Raw genomic sequence first — 23,026 nt, 5'->3', positions numbered from 1 at the left:
AGACCTATTCTTGGCCCAATGAAAAGCTGGCCAGGGTCTTTTATTAGTTCCATACCATTTGATATCAAAATTTTCCTCCTCAGCTGCGTTAGGGTTTCTCTCTTCAGGTTTCTCCTTTGCCGCTAAACTCTCCGTTTCTTAAACTCTTGTTTTATTCTGAGATCTAACATTCAATCATTGACTTGAAAATTTTGTTTTACAGGTAAATTCTTGGTTGTTTCGTTCGTTTTAAGAACAGAGATTCGAAGATGAGGTAATTTTAATTCTCTGTTTTTGTTTTTTTTTTTAATGTGATTATCCAGCTTAATATATTGGGTTCTATTTATTTACGAGGTTTTTAATGCTATTGATTTGCTTCACTTGAGCTAGAAGAGATTGGTTCCTTTGGGTCATTTGTTGTTTTTGTAGGATAATCTGTTGGGTGCTCTCACCTAGGAGGCAAGCAATGATTATTTTTTTTGGTTATATGTAATTAATTCTTTTTTTAAACTTGATTTTTTTGGGTTCATTGATTGGTCTGGTTTGTGAAACTAGATTTCTTATATGTTTGTAAAATTTGAACTTAAAGAGTGTAAATCTTTAAGTTGTGAATTTGGATTTTCATTTGTGTCAGGTAATTGTTTGTTCTGTATCTGGGTTGATATGGTCTTGCCCCTTTGACTCACTGAGTCGAACTATGATTTGGCTTTTGGTGCTTGTGTTGTGATGATTATGGATTGATATTTCATTATGGTAGTGTATGAATCATGTGATTGTTTCTTATCTACTTATTTATAGTTTTCTTAAAAGGATTTTGGTTTTTTATTTGCAGTAAGCTTCAGAGTGATGCCCTTAGAGAAGCTATTTCAACCATTGTGGCTAATTCCAAGGAGAAAAGTCGCAAGTTCACCGAGACCATTGAACTCCAGATTGGGCTGAAAAACTATGATCCCCAAAAAGACAAGCGTTTCAGTGGTTCCGTGAAGCTGCCACACATTCCTCGTCCCAAGATGAAGATTTGCATGCTTGGAGATGCTCAACATGTTGAAGAGGTAATTTTTGCAGCCTTCCTTAGGTGAAACTTGCTTGCTTTGCTTTGAAGAATATTTTGTTTCTTGGTTCACGTTAAAACAGACTTGGGTGTGAGTGTTGGATACAGGTATATGGCTGACACAGTATGATTAGGTTTTTAAATTTTTTTAATGTGTGTGGAGGATTTTTAGAGGTCCTATCCCCCTATCCATGTGTCAGTATGAGTGCCAGACATGGATACTTGAAAAAAAAAAGAATCCCAGAAACATAGGAAGAATGTTCTTGTAATGCTTGAGTGTTTTGTTGAATTTTTTTGATTTGTATTGCAGGCTGAGAAGATTGGTTTGGATTATATGGATGTTGAAGCATTGAAGAAGCTAAACAAGAACAAGAAGTTGGTCAAGAAGCTTGCTAAGAAATATCATGCATTTTTGGCCTCTGAATCTGTCATCAAGCAGATCCCCCGTCTCTTGGGTCCTGGTCTCAACAAAGCAGGCAAGTTTTATATATGAGTATCAGTATTGCACCAATTTTCAACAATTTTATGTTGTACATTATTAGGCATTTGCAAGGGTACTACTTGTATATAGACCTGTCAGTTGGGATGGTTTTAGGTCGGTTTCAATTTTGGATTTGAGCCATTGTATGTTAAATCTTTTCAAATTCGGGTTTGAGGCTTGATTTTTTAGGTCTGGTCATAATGGTTACGGATCATTTCAAGTTTTGGTCATTTTCAGATTTGGATCATTTTGAGCTACTTGTTTGGGTCATTTTAGGTTCAGGTCTTTTTGTGTCTAGGCTCTTTTGGTTTGTGTCAGTTTGCATTCAGGATCTAAGAGTTTGGGTTAACTTTCATGGTCAAACTGGATTGAGTTTGCTTTGGGTTTATGAGATTGGTTTTTTAAGTTCAGTTCATAATAGACTGGTCTACCTCAGTTGTGATTTTAGATTACGCAGCTAATATTTTTGCACGAATGCAGGGAAATTCCCAACCCTTGTTACTCACCAGGAATCTTTGGAGTCCAAAGTGAATGAGACAAAGGCAATGGTGAAGTTCCAATTGAAGAAAGTTCTTTGCATGGGAGTCGCCGTTGGGAATGTAGCAATGGAGGAGAAGCAGATCTTCCAAAACGTGCAAATGAGCGTCAATTTCCTTGTTTCATTGTTGAAGAAAAACTGGCAAAATGTGAGTTACCTCTACTTTTGTCGATTTCATTGATGGTATGTTATATGAGGGATTTTTGGGATCATTTTCACTGGGATTAAATGTGTTGATTTGCAGGTGAGGTGCCTTTACTTGAAGAGTACCATGGGACCTTCAAACAGGATCTTTTGAGTTATGCATGGAGTGAAATCATTTTTTTTATTGAGAATGTTTCAAAAATTATGTTATTTGATGTTGGAAATCATGAATTTTTGAGACATTGAAAAGTTTTTGTTTTGCATTTCAACTGAACTTTACATGAATGTCAAATTTCCATTTTTTTCCTTTTAAATTATGGCCTCAACTAGAATGATGAAAAGAAACTCGCTTTGACAAAATGGTTAAGAATCATTACGGGCATCATGTATGACTGTTTCAATTTGGGGCTTTAAAATTTCGGATTAAAGAATGGAATTTAGTAGTTAATATTGTTATCTTGCTTAAAAATATTAAAAATAATTTTTTAATTTATATTTTATATTAATTAAATTTTAAAATATTTTTTATTATTTAAATTGAGTTTGGGTTGGTTTGGACTGAGTTAAGGCATAAATTTTTTTTTTTTACCAAACTTAGCTCAAGTCAGACCGAGCAGATTATCGAACCCTTGGACAAATCTAGTTCCCGGCAAATTTTAATGGTATTAATAAATATATAAAATTTGAAAACTAAAAAGTATAATTTTAAATTCTTAAAAATAAAAAGATAAAAAGGTAAATTACATATTAAAGATAAATTACAAATATACAAATAATACAATGAATATTACTATACATTTTTTGGTATAAGAAGAGAAATTCAATACTTACACCGACTCCATTCTAGCCATTGTATACCCTTCGGAGGCTTCCTGAATAATCTCGAGTACTTCATTGATATTATGTTGAATTATAGTTGTATAAATAATTTAACATAATATTAATAACATTTATGCTTGCTCAAATCTAAAATATGGGTGTAACATTTTGCTCAAATCTGCTAATATTTTTAAATAAATGGTTAATTCAAGTTCATTTTAGTACTGTTTATATCATTTTTAAAATTTTGAAAAATATTATATTATTTTTAATTTGATATTTAATTGTTAGTACAATTGAAATTCTCTCGTTAAATTCGTTGGCATGTCATTTTTAAAAAAAGATTCAATTGATAGCCACAAAATGAAATAAAACAAATGATGTAGTAATAAGTATGAATTAAACAAATGAGTTTGACTTGCATTTTTAAATTCGAGAAAATAAAATGACTAAGTTCTTTAAAATAAAAGTAGGAAACTAAATTTTAAAAGACGAAAGGTAGAGTGATTTAGAATATACTTTAATATTTATATTTTTATTACTATTTGTAACGAATTTAGATATTGATATTCAAATAGCGGAGTTGGTCATTAGACGGAAATTTAATTAAATTGGATTTAAAATCAAATAGTAACACTTAGATTTAATAGAAATGAAAATGGATTGGATTTTAAATAAAAATTTGTGTAAAAACACTTCAATTCCTCTCAAATTAGGAATTTAGCAAATTGTTCCTTAAAAAATAAGACCAATTTAATCCTCTTTAAATTCAAAAGTAAGTAACTAAGGACAATTAATCACAAAAAATAATCTTTTTCGTCATTTATACATAAATTTGATTTATATAATAAAAAAATTAAGTCTTCAATGTGTACATATTTTTATCAAATTGGTCTTGATTTGGAAAAGATATTTGAAAATTTTATAAAATTAAGAAAAAAAACCTTTTAGTTTCAAATATATATAAATAGTCAGAACTGTAAAATCTAATAGTTGAATTTATTATTATACCAATTAAAATTATTTAAAATTAAGAAAAGAAATATTAATGTTATGATTAATTGTCTCACTTTTAAAATTGACCGTAATTAGATTGCTTTTAAATTTTTTTAATAAGGACTAATTTGCTCAATATCTAAATTGAGAGGGACTAAAAAATAATTTTTGCCAATCTTTTAATCAAATTTTATAAAAATTTACAAATTTCCTACCGCTATCATCCTTAGCCGCACCGGGATGGCGGCGAAGAACAACAGCAACAAAAAAAAGTGAACCGGGCTTGACATCAGCCCAAAGCTGGTAATGAATGAGAATGTCGTTGAAGATAGCTACTGATTTCAAAGCACAGGAATGGGTTTTACAAAAGAGAGAAAATGATAGAAGTCCACTTAATTTGGTTGAATGTTGGGGGTTTCAATTCAACGAAAATGAACGCCATTGTTTTTTCACTGGGAAGTTTCTGCTTAAGCCATTACCTATCTACGCTGCTGAAGCAATGGGCTGCCAATGTTTTTCTTCTGTTATTGGTGAAGTAAGTAATTTTCTTACCCAGTTTGAAATTATGTCAAAATTTGTGATGTGGTATTAGTTTAAGGACCTTTGTGGGTTTCTTTGGAAGAGACATTAGGTCCATTGATGAGGGAAATTAGCTTCACTTGATTAAAACCTTTTACATTACTGGATAATTAGATTTTGTTGTGTAAAATGGAAAAACGATTTAAGGAACCCTAGAGAAACAAATTCGTGCTCCTTTTTTTTATGCTTACCTTAATTTAAGCCTGACATTCTAGTGAAAAAATAATTTGATTTTTATTTTGATAGATGGCCTCATAGTTGTGTATTTGTATTTGGTGAAGCAGAACACTGAATGCTTGTATATTTGATATCTTTGTTTTACATTGTTTTTTTCTTTTCTGACTCAAGTACATGCAAAGTCCACTAGGATATACAGATAAATGCTTGTTAATAGTACTATTAAACGTGAGTTCAAGCACACTGATGGAATACATGGTATCTTATCTTAGTCAATCAATGACATATGAGGCTACTAGGGAATGACTTAGATATATAGAAAAATATACGAAGATAAATGCTTGTTAATAGTACAATTAAGTTTGGCTAATTGAATACACAGTATCTTATTCTTAGTTCATCTATGACATATGAGGCTACTAGGGAATGACTTAGAGAATGGTAAAAGCAAAAGGGTAAACTCTTAGAAGAGCTATTTTACTAGCAATTCTGAAATTGACCTATCATTCATTCATGAAGCAGATTGCTGATGATGAAGTGTTTTCAACTTCATTGACATTTCCATCTTTGCCAGTGTCACTGTGGGAGGATGATGAAGGAGAATAAAATGCTACAGTTGCATATGAAAACTCCAACCTCTTCTACATCTTCCTCTTTGGCCTGCACTTGCTTGACCCTCTCAGGCAATCCTGAGACCATTGGAAATGCTAACAATGGTCTAATTTTCATGATGAAGACCACGTTGCTTTCACCAACTACAGTCATTGCTCTCAATGAGAAGAGCTTGGAGTGGAAGGTTTATCTGGTAAATCACTGATTCGATATTTATGTCCTTTCTAGAAGCAAGGTTGTTTGGACTCCATAAATCGTACACAAACCATTTCTGCTAACTTGAGGAAATTGTATCTGTTTGACAGGAAGATACTAGCCATTGTGATGCCAATTTATTGAAACTCTGGTACAAGGAGAGTTGCATAATCTCTTATTTATAGCGCTGTTTGAGACCAACTATTCTTAATATTTAATACAAATTTGGAAGGTATTTTCAAATATAAGAGGTATTATCAAATATGGAAGATTTCTAATATGGAAGTTATACCTTCCATATTTGATTATATCTTTTATATTTGAAAATATCTTTCAAATTTGTATTAAATGTATAATATATATCTTCCATATTTGATTATATTTTCTATATATGGATTATATTTTCTATATTTGAAAATACATTCCAAATTTGTATTAAATTTATACAAATATGGAAAGTCTATTAAATATAGAAAGCTTATTCAAATATAGAATGTATTAAATACTCAAATATAGAAGGTATATTCATGTATATCTTGATGTTTGAATATTTCCACGCGTGGTAGATCTATTTGTAGCAAATAATTGGTCTCAAACAGCTTTACAAATACAAGATTGTGCTACTCTCCTTATATCACATTTCTAGTCAATTGACTTTCATATATGGATTTTTATGTGAAGATACATGAATTAAATATTCAAATATCAGGATATACATAAATATACTTTCTATATTTGAATATTTAATACTAGTATCTTTACATAAAAATCATATAAGCATAGCATAAAAACAAATCATATAAAAGACATTTAGGAATACAGCAAAGTTTCCATACATAGAAGATGTATTAATACCTAAAACACTGCATTTGTACCCAAAAGATAGAAAAGCATGGATAAAATGCTTGGTCTGTCTTTTAAGGCAACTTGTTCTGTGTGTCTATTTTCTTTTATGCCTAATATGGTATGTCCATAATGATTCGTATGCATGCCATATAGGCATATAACACCTTTAAACATAAAATTGCAAGTCATAAATTAGATATTAGCTGGCTTTCTTTTATGCGTAGACGAACTCTAGTCTGCTTGGAACTATCCTGTGTGCTAATTTCAATTTATCTGGTCTAAGTAGATGGGGGCATTGTTCGGTTCCCTATCCGAGCACGTCAGCATTTTTTAATCCTTGCATAATTACTTTTCCTACATAATATAAATATATTTCTGTTTGTTTTACTACCAGTCTAGAGAACAGGACCCATAGGGAGGGGAAACAAATTATTATGGTAAAAACACCTTTATGGTCCCTCTCAATAAAATTAGAGCAATTTAATCCCTATCAATTTCGAAGTGAGCAACTAAGGGCAATTAATAATGATGTTAATTTTTTTTGCCAATCATACATAATTTTTATATGTATAATAACAAATTTAGCCCCCAATGTTTGTTATTATGCATAAATGTTAGAATCTATAAATGTTGTGGGTTAAATTTATTAATTAAGATCAAATTAACAGAATGCATAAACTTTGAGGGTTAAATTTGCTATTATGTCAATAAAAATATATACAATTGACGAAAAATATTAACATTGTGATTAATTATCCTTAATTGCTCATTTTTGAAATTGACACAGATTAAATTGCTCTGATTTTTTAGAGGGACCAAATTACTCAATATCGAAATTGAGAGGGATCAAAGAGGACTTTCTACCAATTACTTCTCTTTGGTTTTGGAGTTAAATGGACACCCTGAAAACTTATGTGTAAAGTTTGAAATCCTAATGCTAACATCAAAGACAACACTTTATCCCAATTCAACAAGAACTTTTTCCATTCATATTTTACACCTAATTGAAGCAAGTGAAGGACCATAATAGTTTATTACTTTCAAGAAATCTATTAGAAATGGCATAAGTCTAGTTTCCATTATTTCGAGGTATCAAAGAATTAGTTAAATGCATAATCTAATTGGTAATAACACTATCATCATTTGACAATCTGGTTGACTGAGAATTGTTTTCTGGGGAATTCTATGAATCAATTCTAGCAGTGTGTGCAAAGAGAACTGATACTAGGAACTAGTAAAGGGTTAAAGGGAGAGGTTCAACCAGAATGTACTTAGAGATAGAAAAAACACGAAGAATATGTATTCTAATTCTCTATAAATGACATGACCAGATTTTTCTGTGTTGTTTCTACTAACCAATCAAGTTAAGCATAGGCATGAATACATTTTTTCTTAGGTTGTCTCGCTTTCTATGTTTTTGTGTTATTTTTATTTTAAAACAAGAAAAACAAAAAGAGACTCGGAGCTACGAACGAGAATGCTTTTGAAGGGCCATTTTCATGAAAGGAAGATCCAATTTAGTACCTCTTATATATTGTTGATATGCTTTAGTTTAGTAAACTAGGTGGAGCTTGATAGGAAAATAAGTTAGCTTTACTGACCTTGTTGGATTCAGTAACTTTATGAGCAGAGCTGATCAGCTTAAATTCGGGATTATGCAGCCCAATCTTTGAGGTATTTTCTCATTTGCTTGCGCTAGAACCCATAGGTGCACAAGTGCAAAAGTTTTTGAGAAGTAAGAACTCCGGCTGACAAATAACACTTGCCAAAATTCTTATTTATAGTCAGTCATAACATTTATGGAAAGCTGCATCTGTGGATTGTGTTAACACGTCGACACTACGAAGTCTTCAATCCACGTGTAATTGTTTAGTTTACATATTGAAATTATTTACATGGTCTAGGTAAGTGGTAGAATAATTTAGGTAGTCGCTCTTTTTTGCACCATAAGTTATTACTCTCACTAATTACACTTTTATTATTATACTTATAGATAAAAGTGTTACTTGGGCCTTGCATATTATTTGTGCATACTACATAGGCACTGCCATGATGCATTAAGTGTCATGACAAAGTTATCTGTGCATTGTCAGGTTTGACCGACTATTTGCTCATGTTTTTTGCGTTTCTATTTAAATTAGTTACTTCAAATAGAAATTGCTATGCCATGCTTTCCTTCCTGCAATAGCTTTTAATAGAACATATTGTTGAATCAAATGTTGGACTATGGAGTTATTGGAATCCAATGCATTTTAACCTTACTTTATTTGAAACCAATATTGTAGAAATTTGTTGCACAATTTTCGTGCTCTAATACCATGTCTAAAGAGGTCCAATTTATCATAATTGAGCCTACATATGTTGATATGGACATATGATTTTTTTTTCAAAAACTTGCTAACTGCTGACTTCGTGATGTTAGCATATGAAGTAGCTTTCACCCATTTAGTTAAATTGTCAATAACCACAAAGATAAAACGGTACCCGTTAGAAGCTTTTGGCGATATTGACCCAATGACATTCATCCTCCACATGGAGAAATGCCATGTAGAAGTCATAACGTGAAGAGGTGAATGAGGTGCGTGTATTTTGTCGCCATAAATTTGTCATTTATGGCATTTTTTGGCATAATTAATGCAATCTCCTTCTATAGTGGACCAATAATATCCGAATCTCATAATCTATCTGGTCAACATGAAGCCGTTGGCATGCGTTCTGCAAATACTTTCATGAACTTCTTACAAAATTTTTTTGGCCTCCATAGCATTCACGCATCTCAACAATACTTGATCCTTTCCTCTTTTATACAAAATTTCTCCATCTAGGACATAATCAATGGCCAGTTTCCTCAATATCCTTTTATCATTCTCCGTCGCATGGTCGGGGTACTCACGATTCTTGACATATTGCAGTATGTCTTGATACCATGGATGATCATCGTTTTCTTCTTCCTCAATACTGTAGCAAGAAGCTGGGGTCTCATAAATACTGATTTGAATAGGCTTAATATCTTCTGATTTGTTCACTTTGATCATGGAGGCTAGAGTGGCTAAAGCATCAGCCATCTGATTTTCGTCTCGTGGGAGATAACGAAAAGTGATACTATCAAACTCCTTGATCAATTCCAGAATTAATTTTTGATAGCGGATTAACTTTGAGTCTTTCGTTTCTCATTCCCTTTTGAGTTGGTATATTACCAATGCAGAGTCTCCATATACCTCCAGTATCTTAATTTTTCGCTTTATGGCTGCCCGGATGCCCATAATGCAAGCTTCATATTCAGCCATGTTATTGGTGCAATCAAAATCTAATTTACTGGTAAAAGGATAATGATCTTCATTAGGGGACACAAGGACTACCCCAATTCCATTACCTACAGCATTCGAAGTTCCGTCAAAGTTTAGCTTCTAAGGATGATTTTTCTGGGAATCTTCTTCAGTAGTTGCCACATACATCAAGTCTTAATTCGGGAAATCAAAATTCAGAGGTTCATAGTCTTCTAAAGCTCTACTGACCAAAAATTCTATTATCGTGCTCCCTTTGACAGCTTTCTAATTTACGTAGACTATATCAAACTCGGAGAGTAGGATCTGCCACCTAGCCATCCTTCCATTTAACGTAGTTGACTCCATCATATGCTTTAGAGGGTCTAACTTTGAAATTAACTAAGTCGTATGATAGAGCATGTATTGCCTCAATCTTCGTGTCGTCCAGACCAGGGCAAAATATAATTTTTCAATGGGCGAGTAGCTCATTTCACAGTCAGTAAATTTCTTACTGAGATAGTATATCGCTTTTTTCTTCCTCCCCATTTTGTCATGCTGACCTAGCACACATCCCATGGAGTTGTCAAACACTGTTAAATATAAGATTAGTGGTTTATTTGGACTAGGTGGCGCCAACACTGGAGCATTGGACAAGTACTGTTTTATCTTGTCAAAAGCCTCCTGGCATTTTTCATTCCACACATCTGGATTATGTTTATTCAGAAGACGAAATATGGGGTCACATTTCTCGGTCAGTTGCGAAATAAATTGAGTAATATAATTTAGTCTTCCCAATAAACCTCGAACTTCTTTTTGAGTACGTGGTGGAGGTAAATCTCGAATTGCCTTGACTTTGTTTGGGTCAATTTCGATCCTCTTTTCTCTGACTACAAACCCCAGAAGCTTTCCTGACCTAGCTCCAAAAATACATTTGGTTGGGTTGAGTTTGAGTTGGAACTTTCTTAATCTTAACAACTTTCTTAAGACTTGCACATGTTTTTTTTTCGTCTGGGATTTTGCAATCATATCGTTAACATATACTTCAATTTCCTTATGCATCATATCGTGGAAGAGAGTCACCATGGCTCTTTGGTATGTGGCTCCTGCATTTTTCAACCTAAATGACATTACTTTATAACAGAAAGTTTCTCATAGGGTTATGAATGTGGTTTTCTTGATATCTTTAAGATACATCTTAATTTGGTTATATCCTGAGAAATCATCTATGAAAGAAAATATTGAGTGCCCTGCCATGTTGTATACCAGGGTATCGATGTGAGGCAAGAGAAAATTATCTTTCGGGTTAGCCTTATTCAAATCTCTGTAATCTACACACATACGTACATTCTCATCTTTTTTAGGGACAGGTACAATATTGGCCACCCATTCTGAGTACTTGACCACTTGTAGGAACCCAGCATCGAATTACTTTTAAACCTCCTTTTTTATTTTTAGTACCACATCAGGCCTCATCCTCTAGAGCTTTTATTGGATTGGCTTGAAATATTCTTTTATAAAAAGGCGGTGTACTACAATGTCGGTACTTAATCTAGGCATATCTTGATATGACCATGCGAAGATGCCTTTGAACTCTCGAAGCAACTCAATGATGTCTCGTTTTGCTTCTTTTGTTATGCATGTTCCGACTTTCACCATCTTTCCCTCTTCTAAGGTCACAGTCTCCACCATCTCCTTATGAGGTAGGATTTGTTTCTTCTCGTACTCTACTATCCTCAACAAGTTCGGAGATATGTTAAAATCTATGTCATCTTTAAAGTCATGAGATCCCTCTGAACACATCCCGTTTAAAAAGATTTTTCGAGTCCTTAGTAGAGTCACTTATGTTATTGATATCTAGGAACCTATTATAGGTACCAATGAATATACAAAAAATGTTTGAATTTAAGAATACTTATTTTTATGGTATGATTATGAAAGAATGATTTGAGAAGAAAATCCATTAAGATGAAAGAATACAAAAATGATTATTCGTACGAAAGAATGAAAGAATCTTAAAAGAATATCTGCTCAAAAAATAATTACAAAGATATATTTCATTAAAATCACGATGTTCAAACATATGTTCATTTTACAAAAAGTTATCATTGTCTCTAGGCTTAAAACATTAAGTATGTTTTGAATATTACTTTAAGAGAGCTCTGAAAACTTTAAGTATTTCCTCTACAGTCCAATTATTTAGAACACTCCCAGGTTCATAAGGATGAATATCTAACATAGTCCTTTCTTCATTAGCCTTCTCATGTATGGTATTGACGCATTCTTCCCTTGACGCATTTCTCTCAAGATGAATGATTCCTCCTGATACAAAGGTTTTGGATATGTGGGGAATTATTATGAGTTCCCATTCAATTTTCTCCCCATTTAGGCGTGCTCTTCTTCTTTCTTGTCTTTTTCCTAACTCATTCCTTCTTTGCTTTATGTCTGGTTATATCCTAAGTCAAAGCGATCTTGTTTTTCTTTCAGCACTAGAACCTCAATTCTTCCTTGGAGATACCTTCTTAATCCTCTTCCTGGTAAGGCCCCTTTTCCTACCATCAGTTGTAACCCCATCTTCGTTGTCTTGGATATTTTTGGGATTGGAATTTTGCTCCCCTAAAAAATAAAGGTTGCAGTCACAAACTCCAAAAATCGAAAGGAGCATTTAACTGTTTCATCATTAGTTTCCATGTAAGGTGCATAATTAGCTACAGTTGCTATGATATCCTTATCGGCGTTTATTGTCACTAACTGACCCTCTGACACCAACTTTAACTTCTGGTGTAACAATGATGGTACAGCCTCAGCTGAATGTATCCATTGCCTCCCTAATAAGCAATTATAGAAGGCCTTGATATCCATTACAAGAAAATCCACCTCGTAGACAGTTGGACCGATCAGTAAGAGTATCTCGATTCTTCTCATTACCTTTCTTTCTGTGCCATCGAATGCCCTGACTATATTTTAGTATGTTTTTATATGTGAACTATTCACAGGCAGCTTGTTAAACACGGATAAGGGCAATATATTCAATGTTGATTCGTTATCTATCAGAACTCCTAACAAGGTATACCCTTTGCATCGGGTGATAATATGCAAAGCTTTAGTGGCCTCTTTGTCTCTAGGTGGTATCTCGTCATCGTTAAAGAAAATGAAGTTGTTAGCATTTATGTTATTGGCTAGCCGATCTAATTTGTTGATAGAGATGTCATTGGCCACATATGTTTCATTTAGCACTTTTATCAACGCCCTTCGATGCACTTCAGAACTTAAGAGTAAGGCTAACACAGATATGCAGGCTGGTTGTTTATACAATTACTCCACAACACTATACTCGCTTTGCTTCAAGAATTTGAAGAATTCCTTAGCTTCTTCCTCTTTTACTGGCTCGGTGATAGGTAACACAGGCTCGGTTTTTTTTTCTTTTCTTTGTTCCGTCACTATGGCCTTTCCCTTTACAGGCTCAGTTGGAGGATTTATCAAGTCGTAGCGCTTCCCATTACGCGTATAAGAATCCATGCCCTGATCATCTTTTACAGTACTGGCTAAAACTTCCCTTCCTTAGACAGTTGTGTTGCACTCATAATTCCACGGGACTTTCTTGTTATCTTTGTAAGGGAAGGCTGCAGGCTTCTTAATAATTATCTTTGGAGTTACTAGTACTCCCGTCTCATTATTCCTTGGTTGCGAGATAATTACCACAGGATGGCTTACTTTCGGAACCCTTGTCGTTGGTTTCGACGAGCATATGCTTTCTCCTTCCTCGACTTCTTCATAAAATTCTACTTCCTTATCGTCAATCATGCATTGAATTAAGGTTCTGAATTCTGTGCACTCTTGGATCTCGTGCACTTCTTTGTGATGAAACTCGCAATAATTTTTCATCTTCATGTATCTCCTCTCTAAATTCGAACTGATTAACCCCTTTCTACCGTTTTCTTCCAGACTCATTTCAAAGGGGTTCTTACTTTTGCAACATCTGCCTTGATTTTTCTCTTTATGTTTTCACTTTATCACATTTACCCTCATATCAGCATGGTTAGATAATGAATTTTTCACATTGGGCAAATCATCAAACTTGACAATGCCCATGCTGATCAGCCTTTCAACCAGCTTTTTGAAGGCTGTGCAATTTTCTATTGAATATCCCGTAATCCCCGTATGATAGTCGCATTGTGTATTTGCGTCGTACCATTTGGGGTATGGAGGTTGCAGAGGTTTTAAATAGAAAGGGGAAACAACGTGTGCATCAAACAAACTTTGATACAACTCCCGATACGACATTGGAATTGGCGTGAACTGGGGTTTTTCAGTGTTTTGTCTTATGCCGGATTCTTTTCTTGATTGACCTTGTTGATTAGTAGCCACCTTTCTTGGATAGTTCACCGTAATCGATTTCGAGTAACTTTAGTTATAGGTGTTCATGTTCACCTCATTCTCCTTTTTCTTCGGAGCTGACCTTCGGTTATTTTCTCCAGCCTCGATCTTCCCACTCCTTATGACGTTTTCAATCATTTCTCCATTCATAACTATGTTAGGGAAGCTTTTCGTGACACTTCCCAATATATGTGTGATAAATGGTGCCTTTAGTGTACTAATGAAGAGTGTTGTCATCTCTCTTTCCAGGAGCGAAGGCTGGACTTGAACGATAACCTCCCTCCACTTTTGCGCGTATTGATTAAAACTTTCCTTAGGCATTTTATCTATATTTTACAGGGTGATTCTATCAGGGATCATATCTGCTACATGACTGTATTGCTTCATAAATGCTTGTGCTAAGTCCCTCACTGAACTAATATTGGTACGGCTTAATTGATTGTACTACTTAGATGTTGCCCTTATAAGGCTATCTTGAAAATAATGTATAAGCAGTTGGTCGTTGTTAACGTATCCAGTCATACGCCTACAAAACATGATAATATGAGCTTCAGGGCAATTGGTCCTATTATATTTCTCAAATTCTGGCATTTTGAACTTATGGGGGAGTACCAAATCCAGAACCAAACTTAAATTTTAGCATCAATACCCTGGTAATTCTCACTACTTTCCATAGTCTTGAATTTTTCTTCGAGCCATTTACATCTTTCCTTCAGCTGTTTTGGCAATTCTTCCTTTGTTTTCTCCTTCTCAGCCACTTCGTCAAAATCGGGTACGATGGGATTGGTAGGGGTTTTCTGGGATGATGACCTAATTTGGCTTGGAAATTCATTAGCATTGAGGTACCAGCCTGAAACTGCTGAGGCCTGATTGTGAGGGGATCTACGTGGGTGCACATTGACTTGGGGCTGTACATGTAGAGGAGTAAAGCCTGGAGGGTAAAGGGGTCCATCATTATCTCCTTCTTCAGCATTAACCATGAGGTCCTTTCCTTTGTCGTTTCCCTCAGCCAACAGCTAGACCTGTCCATGGGCCGGGCCGGGCCAGGTTCGGTCCGGGCCCATAAAAAATTTTCAGCCCGTTTACTAGGCCCGGGCCCGACCCGGCCCGAAATATGGGCCTGAGATTTTGCCCAGGCCTGGCCCGAAGAAAAAATATGGGGCCTGAGCCTGGCCCGGCCCGTTTTTAATTAAAATTAAAATTATTTTTTAATAAAATTAAAACTAATTGTTATTAAAATTAATTGTTAGTAAAATTATCAAATTATTAATTGTTAATTGTATTAATTGTTGTAATAAAATCTAACATTTGATTAGTAAATTTATCAAATTATTAATTGTATTAATTGTTGTAATAAAATTTAACATTTGATTAGTAAATTTATCAAATTATTAATTGTATTAATTGTATTAATTGTTGTAACAAAATCTAACATTTGATTAGTAAAACAAACTTGATGTTTTCTTATTATTATTTTGTAACACTAGTCAAGGAAATGAAAGTAAATAAACTTAAAATAAAAAACTATTATATTTTAAAAATAAAAAATATATATTTAATATTTTTCGGGCCGGGCCCGGGCCAAAAAAATCTTGCCCGAGGCTCGGCCCATTTTTTAAACGGGCCTAAAATTTTACCCAAGCCCATATTTCGGGCCTATATTTTTACCCAAACCCTCCCATATTTCGGGCGGGCCGTCGGGCCGGGCCGGGCCGTTCGGCCCATGGACAGGTCTACCAACAGCTGTGTTAACTGAGTCATCATGTTCTTCTGGGACTCCAGTATTTTTTCCATCATATCTTGTTGAATTTTTTCTAACCGCTCCTGCATTTGGTTTTGCATCTCCTTTTAGAGCTGTTCGAGCCTTTCCAATCTTTGATCCATATTTTTCGATTTTGCCCAAGTACCGTAAGGGTGTTGGTTTTCCAGATTAACTGAAATAATTTTATTTAATTAGGGTCTTTTAATGGTCGCTAATGCATATGATATGATGAAATGCATGAAATAAATACAAAAAGGCGTCAATTTTAATTCAATTTCATTTTGAAAACTTTACTAGAAAACAAACTTCTTTACATAAGATGAATTACAGATACGACTTAGCATTAATGCTCAGAACTCTAATCTTTCTAAATAACGAGGATAACTCTTGTCCCCGATTTGATTCCAACTCATACTTCACGCTCAGCATATCGGCTTCCACTGCCAAAGTCTACAGGTGATCAGCTACCCCTCGAATTTGAACCACGGCTTCTCCCATAATATGATATCTTTTTCTAACTTGGTTCTGAAAATAATGAAGCTGCACATTTTGACGATCTTCATTAGCTTCCAGGCACTCGATCCGGATATCACAATTTTATAATGTCATTTCTAACTCTTCTATTTTCTCTTTCATTTTCTCAATTTTCCTCAAGCTTGCTCTTAATTTCATTACAGAATTTTAATTTCGATATCGATGGAGAGATCCTTATAACTCAGCCACTCTATCCTTTAGTTCGTCTTTTTCCTTTCAGTTCTCTGACAAACTTTTCTCTAGAGCCTCATTTCGTGCCTAGACCTCTTGGAATTTCCTTTCTCATCTATCGGCCTTATTCTTTTCTTGAATCTCTTCACTCCGCAACTCTAAAATTTTTCCCAACCCGGTACTTCTTATTGATAAGCGCAGCTTCTTATAATTTATCTTCAAGCTATCTAGATCCTCTTCGGCTTTAGTTTTTCCTTTTTTTCATCTTTCTGCCTCGAGTTTTTGAACATCTGCATCTAATATCAAGTTCATCTTTTCTTCTTCCATTTGCTCTATCTTCTTTTCTGATTCTGTATTTCTCCTTTTAAAATCTTGCTTTATGATTTTTAATTCAGAAAGGACGACTCGTAAATATCCTTTTATCAACTGACTGTTTTCGTGACTTGGCTTGGGGATATTATCATTGATTCTTTTAACCCACCATTCATTATACTCAGGAGTTTTCATTGGACCCACGGCTAATCTCTTCATCGACGAGTCTGGTTCTATGCATTGGAAATTTCCCGAATTCTCTTTCTGTAACCATCACCTTTGTATGAGAATTTACACTCGGCTAGTCCATGAGTTGTGGGTATAAACTGTCTCGACCTATACTGCCTAAGCACTAGCAACGGGGCATAACCAACAGCTCTTCAAATTTCTAGCGAGGAATCCTGTCAAAATCGTCGTACCGATACAAAATCTCATCCGAAAGTAACCACGGGGCTCTCTATTCGACATCCTCTTCACGCGGATTCTGAAGGATTGCCATCCACTTTTCATCCGAGATGTCATCCCTCCTCGGTGTAGTTACTATCTCTTTCAGTGGCGAATAATTTTTGGAGAAAGACCCGATACGAAACCTTATCAACCTTCTAGAAGTGACTGTGGAACCATGCGAGTAAAAGGTGTGCACATCCGATGAATCTACCCTCACCCGCTCTGCGGTAGGTATTTAGCGACTTGGATGTTTCTGGAAAAATCGCTGGGACTGGTGTAACCCCCTGTCAAGCCGATCAAACAAATCAGTGACTGCCTCATCGTGTCCCAAAGCCTTGGGGAAGACAACTAAGTCGTATATACGCAAAGCAAAGATATCTACCCTCTTTTTCGTATCTGGGTGTGCTAGAATTATATATTTCAAATTCTTCCAAGGAATTGTAAATCATGAGATATAATAAATTTTGTGAGACAGTGTCAGAATGATTTTGGGTTCCCCTGTTCTGACTTTAGAAAATTATCAAAAATTGAAGAAAAATAATTATGAGTTATAATTTATATGATTAGAATCCTTAATGAATCTATTTTCAAATGAAATAAACGGGAACATCATCCAAATTCTGTACAATTAGATAATTCATTTTTAGTGAAGAGTGGGCGGAACTGTCAGACAACAAAATAGGAGAAATTTTAAATAATAAACTGTACTATTTGACTAAACCAAAAATTCTGAAAATTTTATAGCAAGAAGATATGTGAGTCTAGTTTCAGGGAAAATTAACAGATCTTAATTTGGATTTTTGTAGCTCAAGATATAAATGATTTAGTGACTATGACTCAAATGGACAGCTTTGAATAATACAAGAAAATAGTGAAATTATAGATAATGTTACTTATAAGCATGTTATGTAAATTAAGGATGTGGAATGGAGAGGAGGAGGAGGAAAATAAATTTATGAATATTATGCTAGCATGGATTTGCATTTCAAATAGTTAATTTGCATGATTTGGGCTCGAGGACTAAATTGAATAAAAGTAAAATTTTAGGGGCAATTTTAGAAAAATGTCAAAATGACCAAATTGCATGAAATAAGTTGTTTTATAAAATGAAAAATTAATTTAGATTAAGATCGGGTAGAAAATCGAGAAAATAAAAAATTACCAAAATGCCCTTGTATCTTGGTATTTCTGCAAATTAGCCTAGTAAGTTCATATGGCTGAAATTTAATAATTAAATGTTAATTTCATGAATTATATAATGTATGATGAAATGTATTTGGTGTTGAAATAAGAGTAAAATAAAAATGCGAAAATTGAATAAATGATCAAATTAAACGGAACGCCGGATTTGAGTACTTCTGATCAAGAAATAAAGTGATAAGTGGTAGCTTTAGCTACACTTATCTGATCAAGTGAAAAAGTGATAAGTGCTATACTTATCTGATCAAGAGACAAAAGTGATAAGTGGTAGCATTAGCTACACTTATCTGATCAAGTGAGAAAGTAATAAGTGGTAGCATTAGCTACACTTATCTGATCAAGTGAGAAAGTGATAAGTGGTAGCATTAGCTACACTTATCTGATCAAGTGATAAAGTGATAAGTGGTAGCATTAGCTACACTTATCTGATTAAGTGACAAAGTGATAAGTGGTAGCTTTAGCTACACTTATCTGATCAAGTGACAAAATGATAAGTGGTAGTCTTAGCTACACTTATCTGATCAAGTGACAAAGTGATAAGTGGTAGTTTTAGCTACACTTATCTGATCAAGTGACAAAGTGATAAGTGGTAGCCTAGCTACACTTATCTGATCAGGGACAAGTGATAAGTGATCATAAGTAAGACCATAGTTATACTATGGTAAAGTGGAAGTGAATTACTCAATTTTTCGTAACCATTCCCTAATTTGTTTAAGGATTGTAAGTGACAAATGAGCCCAAAAGAATTAAAGCAAATGGATAAGTGGTAGTGTATTTATACTAGGATGATGTTGTTATTTAAGCTAAAGTGATATCTTCATTGCAAAAATTGAGAATTTTATAAATGTGTTAATGAATGGTATAATCGATAAACGTTGAATTAAATGGTAAATACGTATTAGTGTTAAACTTAGTGACATTGAATTGTACGTGAATTAAATGGAAATTGCTAGTGATATAATCTAAATTGTGAGCATGAGAAATTGCGAATTGAATAAAATAGAAATGAAACATTGAATTGCGTGAATATGTATCGGGCCTCGTGGACTCTATTTATTAAGATTATAATATTTTGAGGATATATTGTGAAGAGTTATAAAAGCATGTTAATAATTTTGAAAGTTTTAATTTAGATGAAATTTTATAACTCGGTTAAATATGTTTACAAGTGTATGTGTTTTGGTATTGCCTCGTACCTTATTCCGGTATTGGACACGGGTAAGGGGTGTTACAATCCTGTAGTCATTATCTCGCAACCAAGAAAAAATGAGGCGGGAGTACCAGTAACGCCAAAGATAATAATTAAGAAGCCCGCAGCCTTCCTTTACAAAGATAACAAGAAAGTCTTGTGGAACTATGAGTGCAACACAACTGTCCAAGGAAGGGAAATTTCAGCCAGTACTGTAAAAGAGGATTAGGGCATGGGTTATTATAAGCGTAGTGGGAAGCGCTACGACTTGATAGGTCCTTCAACTGAGCCTATTAATGGAAAGTCCATAGTGACAGATCAAAAGAAGGAAAAAATAGCTGAGTCTGTGTTACCTATCATTGAGCCAATAAAAGATAAAGAGGCCAAGGAATTCCTCAAATTCCTGAAGCATAGTGAATATAGTGTTGTGGAGCAATTGTATAAACAAACAGGTTGCATATCTGTGTTAGCCTTACTCTTAAGTTCTAAAGTGCTTTTAAGTTTGTGAATGCAACCTTTATTTCTGAGGGGAGTAAAATTCTAATGCCGAAAATATCCAAGACAACGAAGATGGGATTACAACTGATGGTAGGAAAATGAGCCTTACCAGGAAGATGATCTCCAAGGAAAAGGGGCCTTGGAAACCAGATGAATGCATAACCACTTTCAAACGGCTCTAATTTTCCCTCAAAGAAATAAAACTTGACAAGAAAACACTTGAAGATAATCTCATAATCTGAAAAGATTGTTAAAACTCTTTTAAAAGAATGTTAGGTTTAATTCTACAAAAAAAAAAACCTGTTTGATGTTGGCCATTCTTTATTCACAGGGAAGTTTCCAGTGAAGCCTTGCTAGACAGTTGTGTCATTACGAAGGATCTACATTGACATCAGTTGGCTAACCATGGACAGCCAGTGTTGATCATATGATCTTCCTAAATCAAGTAATCTTCTTATCCTATTTGAAATTGTGTGAAATTTTTATGTTTAGAAAACCAAATAACTTAACTAAAAAGTTGGAGGAAAAGTATCTTAACATACAAGTTATCATCATCTACTGAGTTGGTCTTGGTTTATGGCATAATATATTGAATTCTTTTGAGTTGATTAATGCTGTTGTATCTTTATTTTGGTTTACCTTTTTCTGGTTTAAAATTTTTGATGTGCTATTATGCATACCTTTGTGATTCTTTTTGGAAGAGATAATAGCTCCATTGACCTTGATAAGAGAGAATTAGATTCATTTATTATCCCTTTACTTGACTTGATAATAAGACATTGAATGTAAAGTGGGAAAGCAATTTGAGTTCAAGGAAACCCAAAGAAGACTTGTTGTCAATTCCTTTTTGTACATAATGTTTTTGCATAAAGAATTGATTTGTCCACTATAATATGGTTTTGCTAAAAACAACATAAATGGTCTGGAATTGTTTGTATTGAGTGCAATGGCTTCTACAAGTTGTTTGTAACTTTATCAGACAACTCAAATTATCATCTTGGACTGGATTTTTTAACAAATTTCATGCCCCTTTTCTTGCATTTTTTTTTTTTGCTTACCATATTATTAGACTGTCATTCAAGTAGAAAAAGGATTTGATTCTATTTTATAAATGTTCTCACATTTGTGGTTCCACAATTTTGTGAAACAGAATACTCAATGCTTGGATATTTGTTGAATTTATTTGGTTACATATTTTCTTCAATGATTCAAATATTTGTAAAGTCCCTTCGTCGACGATATGACATCTTAGTTCATCAATGACATATAAGGCTACTAGGGAATGACTGAGAGAATATTAAAGACAAAAGCTAAATTCTTGGTGGAGCTGTTTTATGGTATCTGATCCATCATTCTTTCATGAAGCAACTTGGTGAAGCTGTGAACGTATTGTCACCTTCATTGACGTTTCAATCTCGACTGCAGAGGGCCGAAGCTGCAAAAAATGAAGAAAAATATGCTATAGCTAGCCTCTTCCATGTCTTCCTCTTTGACCTTTACATGGTAGCCTTCACCATGTAATTCTGGGTTTATTGGGAACAGTAGCAATGGTCTTGTTTTCGTGATGAAGCTAACATGCCTTCACTGACTACACTCATTGTTCTCCATTTGAAATGCTTGGGGTGGTAGCTTTATCTGGTAAATCATTGATCTGATATTGATGTCATTTCAAGAAGTGATGCAGTATCTTGGACTCCATAAATTGTACCCTGAATCATTTCTACTATCTTGAGGAAATAATATCTGTATAACAGGAAGAAACTGGCTATTGTGATGCCAATCGACTAGAACTTTGATACAAGAAGAGCAGAACAATGTCTTACTTATAAATAAGGCCGTCTGAAACCAACTATTTCACGATTGTATCAATTTTCAGTCAGAAATGAACTGTTAATTTAGCATAAATAAATTTTCCATACATGGATTCTTAAGTAAGGATGCAAGTATTAAATATTCAAATATCACATAAGAATCCATTTATGGAAGATTTATTTATGTTGAATTAGTATTAAATATTCAAATATCACATAAGAATCCATTTATGGAAGATTTATTTATGTTGAATTAACAGTTTATTTCTAGCTGAAAATCGATGCAATCATGAAATAGTTGGTCTCAAAAAACCCTATAAATAAGAGATTGTGCTCCTCTCCTTGTATCTAAGTTCTTATCAGATGACATTACAATGGCCAGTTTCTTCCTGCCATACAAATACTATTTCCCCAAGATGGATGTAGCGAAGAAATAGTTGATCTCAAACAACCTTATAAATAAGAGATTGTGTTGCTCTCCTTGTATCGAATTTCCATTCAATTGGCATCACAATATTTGGATAGTTAATACCTGCATCTTTTAATAAAAATTCATATATGGAAAATATATTTGCTGCAAATTAACTGCCTTTTCTGACAGATAGTGCATTCACTGTATCCTAATATTTAAATTCTGACAGGAATATGCCAAAAACACTGCATTTTGTGACCCAAAAGGTAAGAAAAGCATGTGTAGTATGCATGGTCCGTCTTTTAAGGCAACTTGTGGTGTATGTCTATTTCTTTTATGCCAAGTATGGTATGTCTATAATGATTCATATTACCTGCCATATAGTCATATAATACCAAAACCATATGTGTATTGCATACCATACTTATGATGGTATAAACATAAAATGGTAAGTCATAAATTAGATATTAGCTGGCATAGACCAACTCCAGTCTGGTTTGAACAATCCTGTGTGCTAATTTCAATTTATCTGGTCTGAGCAGGTGGGAATATTATTCAGTTCCCTATCTGAGTCTCAAAAACTTAATTTATGCTGCACTTCGGTTTGAAATGGACACTGAAAATTTATCTGTA

At 34.1% G+C, this 23,026-nt stretch overlaps 2 protein-coding genes across 7 annotated transcripts; both read left to right on the top strand.

The window, feature by feature from the left end:
• Positions 1–6: 6 nt before the first annotated feature.
• LOC107937943 (60S ribosomal protein L10a) lies at positions 7–2,507 on the top strand. The gene is made up of 6 exons (XM_016870994.2): positions 7–107; positions 203–253; positions 812–1,031; positions 1,341–1,506; positions 1,992–2,197; positions 2,294–2,507. Exons 2-6 carry the CDS (start codon positions 249–251, stop codon positions 2,345–2,347), a joined length of 651 nt encoding a protein of 216 aa, XP_016726483.1. The 5' UTR covers positions 7–107; positions 203–248; the 3' UTR covers positions 2,348–2,507.
• Positions 2,508–4,227: 1,720 nt separating this feature from the next.
• LOC107938032 (uncharacterized) lies at positions 4,228–22,562 on the top strand. 6 transcript variants are annotated; one of them, XR_005923218.1, is made up of 4 exons: positions 4,228–4,543; positions 5,287–5,569; positions 20,502–20,615; positions 21,321–22,562. XR_005923218.1 is itself a non-coding variant. In XM_016871097.2 (3 exons), the coding sequence occupies exons 1-3, from the start codon at positions 4,319–4,321 to the stop codon at positions 20,514–20,516; spliced, it is 471 nt and encodes a 156-aa protein (XP_016726586.1). In that variant the 5' UTR covers positions 4,231–4,318; the 3' UTR covers positions 20,517–22,562. The 6 variants fall into 6 exon arrangements, 1 of the variants encoding a protein (XP_016726586.1); XR_001694831.2 differs by having other exon boundaries at positions 4,237–4,543; positions 5,339–5,569; positions 21,536–22,562; XR_001694817.2 differs by having other exon boundaries at positions 4,237–4,543; positions 5,339–5,569.
• The last annotated feature ends 464 nt before the right edge of the window (positions 22,563–23,026 follow it).

The sequence above is a fragment of the Gossypium hirsutum genome, chromosome D13 (genome assembly GCF_007990345.1).
Source record: "Gossypium hirsutum isolate 1008001.06 chromosome D13, Gossypium_hirsutum_v2.1, whole genome shotgun sequence".
Lineage (NCBI taxonomy): Eukaryota > Viridiplantae > Streptophyta > Magnoliopsida > Malvales > Malvaceae > Gossypium > Gossypium hirsutum.
This window is presented reverse-complemented; position numbering and strand designations above follow the sequence as displayed.